Source organism: Elgaria multicarinata, chromosome 4 (genome assembly GCF_023053635.1).
Source record: "Elgaria multicarinata webbii isolate HBS135686 ecotype San Diego chromosome 4, rElgMul1.1.pri, whole genome shotgun sequence".
Taxonomy (NCBI): domain Eukaryota; kingdom Metazoa; phylum Chordata; class Lepidosauria; order Squamata; family Anguidae; genus Elgaria; species Elgaria multicarinata.
The window spans coordinates 78,800,531-78,806,530 of NC_086174.1; the positions used below are offsets into that span (position 1 = coordinate 78,800,531).

At 40.0% G+C, this 6,000-nt stretch overlaps 1 protein-coding gene across 2 annotated transcripts in view; it reads left to right on the forward strand.

Annotated features, from left to right (window-relative positions):
• The window catches only part of NHSL1 (NHS like 1), a 191,539-nt gene extending 186,394 nt beyond the window's left edge, over nucleotides 1–5,145 (forward strand). For both annotated transcript variants that reach the window (XM_063124615.1, XM_063124616.1), the window contains one exon: nucleotides 2,961–5,145. In XM_063124615.1, the coding sequence (XP_062980685.1) occupies nucleotides 2,961–3,618 (658 nt within the window). In that variant the 3' untranslated portion in view covers nucleotides 3,619–5,145. The remainder of the gene's footprint in view (nucleotides 1–2,960) is intronic.
• Nucleotides 5,146–6,000: the final 855 nt, after the last annotated feature.

A 6,000-nucleotide genomic window follows, 5' to 3' on the forward strand; every position in this document is an offset into this window, starting at 1 on the left:
AGAGGCTCAACTCTAATGCTTCATGGCAAGCTTGGCTTAAACTGGCAAGTAAACAAAATCGATCAGTCATATGGCAAAACATATGACAATAGCTGGATTATAGATGGCCATAATCCAGTTGAAGATGGACTAATTTTTGGCACACGGATTTGTTAATTGAAAACTGCAATACAGACAATTTCCTCCCTGACCCATTCTCCCTTGATTAAAAAGGAAAAGAAAGCTCCATTAATTAGTAATTTCAACAAAATTTCCCTGAGAAAACAGCCTATTCTCCCCCCCCCCCCCCCAAAGAAACAAAAAAACCCACCACAAACTTTTGAGAACTTTGGTTGGAAGGGAAAAATTACCCTGAAAAAAACTGACTAATCTCCACTTGGAATATCTAATTTGCAACACTGGTTCCATCTGGTGGTCATTTATTGAACAGGTTTTGAAAGTGTAATTGAAATTGGCTACATGGGTCACACACACACTTCCTAGATTTTGACTGAATTCACTTACGCACATGGGAGCTGAATCCCAATACTTTCTCTTTGTGTAAGAAGGAATGATGACTTTTATAGAAAGGGAAACAAACCCAAGATTTGCTGGGAGCGAGTGAGTGCATTGTCTTTGGTGCGCTTCTCTCTTCCAGTTTCATTTTGCAACCTATGCTCACCTGATCATAGGATGCTTTTGTGACATCCAAACCTAGGCACTCTGATTTTTTTTTAGGTGTTAAAAACCCAGAGTTAATCCAAGAATATATTGTAGATCAACTCTGGATTGTTTAACTAGAGAAAGGACTCACAGAATAAATAACTTGTCCGTAATAAAAGTACATTTTCTTAAGTGTTGTTGAGCCTTTTTGTGCTTAGGGCTATTTAATTTTCTGTGAATGGCGCTCTTTATGTTTTTAATAATGGGGAATGGTCTGTATTGCAAGTTTATACAAAGGAATGTGTGTGTTTTATGTTAAACTTACGTACAAATAAGTACTGAGAATGCCCGTCCATATTAATATCCATATTAGAACCCAGTATTATATATATAATCTTTCATTTAGTTATGTACTACTGACCCATAAAGATAAAAATCAGCAGTACACATTTATATGGCTCTATTTTTTATCTGCATTTCCAGGCTTTTCTGATTTTATATGAATAAACTTATCTCTCTCTCTGTTTCTGAGCTGAAATGAACATTGAAAAAGGACATTTTCCTTATTTTTCTTGAAATCCTAACTTTGTAAATGCTTTGCAGATTTGTTTTTGCAAATAATTTTATATGAACTCTTTTGCAAGGCTCTATTTGAAACCTGTTTTTAGTTTAGGCACATGTATCCATATACATCATCAAATGGTTTAGGCCTATTTATTTTAACCCAGGAGTGCATACACCCCTTCTTTCTCATTACTTGGAAAAGATAATGAGTGAACAAAATTTATTTGAATGCAGTATATCTGTGACCCCTGATTTTTTAAACATATACCTTGTTATTTCCAGAGGAAAATTGTGTCCCCAGAGATATACAGTGTTTAAATAAATACAGTACAGTCACATTCATTTTTTACTTTCTCCCTGTGGTGAGGATGAGGGGCATGCAAATATCCAAGACTTCTACCGGGATGAAGATTATTCCTGGAAATTGGCAAGTGAATACATTGCTCAATTTTCCGAACTGGCTAACTACAGAATATTTTCTAAAAAAGTGATATTACTTTATCATCAATAATCACAAGCCAAAGGAAATGGCTATGCCATACTTGTTCAAATAAAGGCTCCAGTTTTGTTTTTAAATGAGTTGGAGTGCTTGGATCACATTCATATTTGGTTGGCATTAACTTGAAAAGAACACTACTTGTATTTTATCCTACCTAGTTATAATCACGCATCATAGGCATGCGCAGTACATTTCATTAGGGTGTGCACCCTGATGCCCTACTCCGCGTTCAGCTTGCCTGACCACAGGAGGGCTGTTGCAGGTGTGCGGGGGGGGGGGGATGAGGAGACGCTCCTCAATCCCCAGCATTGGAAGGGCTTTGTGGTGACACTGGCCAGAGGAGGGGCTTAAGAGGCGATATTAGCCTTCGGGGGCCCTCCTCCTGGCCTCTTTGAAGTGTGGCTCCCGGCAGAGCGATTCCCTTTCGCTCCTGCTGCCGCGAGCAACAGCGTGCTGTTGGGGGCAGCAGAGCAGCCAGAGGGCAGCTGGAGGACCATTCCTGCTGCATCTGGATTCCCCTCTGGAGAGGGGAATTCCCCTCAGTGGCCCCCAAATTTGATGCTTATTGCTTAAGACATTAGGGTGTGCCTGGGCGCGCTCCTATGTCACAACTCCTGCTTTTAACCTATAAGCTTTGTGGTATCGCCTCTGTGCATATTAATTAGTTATTTTAAGACCTATTCCTTTCTCTCTCCTCAAGATAATACAGCTGTTACATGCTGTATTATTATACATATTTGATAGGCAAGTTAAAAGCTTGTTAGGTTACTAGCTTCCCACAGACAATATGAATTGCATTTATACCATTAATTTCCCTTCCATTGGCATTTTCATTTTGAATCCCTTGACAAATATAACTAGGATATATTTTGTAGCCTGCATTCATTTAGAAGAGAGTGGAAAGTAGGGATCCCTACTATAGTGGAAAGGTGCTTCATTAAGAAAGTAAGATTTGGCAGGATTCAGATATTGGCTTCACAAAATACGAATGAGAAAATAAACATTATAGCTCACAAATAATTTTTAGTTCCATGTTAGTGCATGGAAATAAATGTTTTATTTCAGAATTAGACTCCTACTACTGGAATTTTACTATTCCTTTTTCCAATATCATCTCCCTGTTAAGTTCTGCAATAGCTATTATTCATCTGCTTGCTTGTTAATAAGCATAAACTGCTTATATTAACTTGTGGAATAGGAAGCTCTCTGTGAGAGGCTAATACTGCTTTCCTCTTTTTCTTCCTCAAAATCACAGATCCAAAAGGAAAGTCCTTGGCCGCAAAGACTCTGAAGAGGACCGCACCAGAAATCATTCTCCATCACCCCCAGTTACACCTACTGGTGCTTCCCCAAATCTCTCTTCCCTTAAGCAGGCAGGATCAATTCAGAGAAATATTCGCAAGAGTAGCACCAGCAACGATAACTTCAAAGCACTGCTGCTTAAAAAAGGGAGTCGCTCAGACACCAGTTCTCGCATGTCAGCGGCAGAGATGTTAAAGAATACAGACCCAAGGTTTCAAAGAGCCAAGGTAGATTCACCCTGGGACCTGGCTGACAGTACCACAAGTTGTTCTCCTACTAAAAGCAGGCGGGCTCAGGAAGAATGGGCCAAGAGTGAAGGCCTGATGCCAAGGAGTCTGTCCTTTTCCAGCACCAGGTATAGCCGATCTCGAACCCCACCTTCTGCTGCAAGTAGCAAATACAATGTTCGAAACCGGATCCAGAGTAGCCCTATGACTGTTATCAGCGAGGGAGATGTGGAAGCAGTAGAAACTTCAGAGGGCAGGACTCATAGATCTTTCGAAGAGGAACAAGAGGGTCAGCTTGATGTGTTTGACTTTGACGAAATAGACATGAATGAAGATGTGGGCTCCAGTGAGGACACCACAACGCACCCAGACTTGATATCTTAATGGTGACACCGAATCCTTTTAAGTGTGTATGTATGCCCATCAGCTGAAAAACTTTAAAGTGAGGAGGAAGGAGCAAGGCACTGTGATGTTAAACTTTCAGAAGGTGTATGTAATGAGTAAGAGAGCCAGGCCTAGCAGAAACGCCTATTCAGTACAATTTCTTTGCCAAGCATTTAACATCCGCTCATGTACGGATACTGCAGTACTGATACCTCTTTTTATGGCTTTGTTGGATTAGACATTTTGGTTTGAAAGCAGTAGCCAGACTTCTCCATTAAAGCCTTAAAAATCCTCTAGATGAAAAACAAACAAACAAACAGCCAGATATTCTCAAATTCTGGGTTACTTGTGATTTTTTTTTTTTTGAGGGTGTAAAAAATTAAAGTAAGCCTGCAGAGAAAATGGGAAACTTCAGTGGTACAGGGTGGCAGTAGCTTTTTAAGTTTATATTTATGAAACGTAATCTCTTTTGAGCAGGGACTTTTGGAATGAAATACGCAGCCTATTATGAGTTAGCAGGATTGACATTGTCCCACTGCTTCTTCTAGTGTGGGCTCCTTTGCTGGACTAATCATCTCATAACAGGATAACAACAGGCCATCCAGAGTCTGGATTAATTTTTAAAAATCCAACAGGGGAAAAGGCACTGTTGAAATACAGAAGTGGCTGCTATGCAGCCATATTAGAGCCCACCTGTTTGTTTTTTCAGATGCCTCCCCATCATGGACTTCTTTCTTTGAATGGAAATTGAGAAATCCTTTTGGAGGCCAAAAATATGTAGCTGCAGATTTGTAATTAGGGTGTACATAAATTCAGAGTAATGGTGAGATAAAATAAGCAAACCGCCATTAGGTTCTAAATCTGAAAACAAATCCAACATTTGAGAACTTACAGAACTGTACAGAGTTCCCTTTACTTTTCAATTAAACTCTGTGGGAATTGCAGCACTGCCAGGTTTTCTTCATCAAAATAGGAAGATTTTTGAATAACATATCACTTGAAATATTCAACACTTCCTAACTTTTAGTTACCAAAGAATACATTACAATTACTTTTACTATATTGTCAGAATTTCCTTGACTTGAGGAAAAAACTGTAAACATTTAGGAGAGTTTGCTTAATTTTATTGAGTATTTACCAATGTGTTAAAAAAAATAACATTTTCTTATTTGTAAAAAAAATTACTGATAAAACATCAGCTACGATTTTGAACACGTTTTTTAAAGAAGCGTTTAGTTTTTGAAAAGGAATTTTGCATAAGTTGATAGTCTGTATGGTTTTTATAATATTTGTACATAACGAAGTTCTTAAGGTAACTTTTGTCCTGCCAGTGTTGAAAGTTCTACGTTTTTAGACGTTAAGAAAGATTTCTATGTAGATAATTTATTTTACTGATAAACACTTGACTCTTTTCTTTCCATCTCTGTATTTGTTAGTACTGTCAGTTTCAGGGGCCTTCACTCAGCTCAAGAAAGGGAGGGGGACAATGCTGTGACTCTGCTTCAATAAACAGGCTGTCATTTGTCATCTTGTGTGTCAAGTTAATAACACTTGGAAAATGGTGGATGCCATTCCATGGAAAACCAGCCTGTGGCGCTCTTGTACAGGGCCTGGCTCTTGGGCAGGAGCAGTAGGCTCTGTACGCATGTTACATCCCACTGAAGGAAATGGGAATTAACACAAGTGGAGCTGAGCCACTATCTGTGTTCCACAGAGTTCTCTGTTTGAAAGAAATGCTAATGTAGGTATTAATGCTAATGTAGGCATTTCCCATTATTATTGGCTAAGTGTTAGCCTGTTTCACAAAAGGATGAAACGTCCCTGTCTGTGCATGACCGTGGGGATGTCTATACTTGTTCTTTACCCCCAACCTAAACATGCAGATTGGGACGCAGGTGCCTATTTGCCGTTATGCCAGGTTTTTAAAGCGATAATGTGCATATTCGTAGTTGCAATTTACTGCGACTTTTGGATTAACTTCCGAGTTTGCACCGCATTAAGAGTTTTGTCGTTGGGGGAGTTAAATCACATTTTGACATATGGGTGTAGCTTTCGGCATGACAAAGTGATTGGCCAATTTCCTGCCTTCCCACCTATCGCAGCATCCTCTGGCTCCCTCGTTCCTGCGGAGCTCTGCAGATAGAGCTTATATTATTAAAACAAAGAGGGGGGAACGGGCAGCCAGAAGGAGGAGACATGTTCAGCCCCCCTCTCGCTCATTGAAGAAAAGCTCAGTGTTTAAACGCTACTGACAGGCTGCTCTCTCTTCAGCTGACCTCCTCTCCACCCGCCCCTGTGCTTTTTCTGCCTTTGGGAAAACTTTTCTTTTTGGAGGGTTGTCCTTTGCAACACGCTGCTTCCCCCGCTTCCCCGGGTATCTTC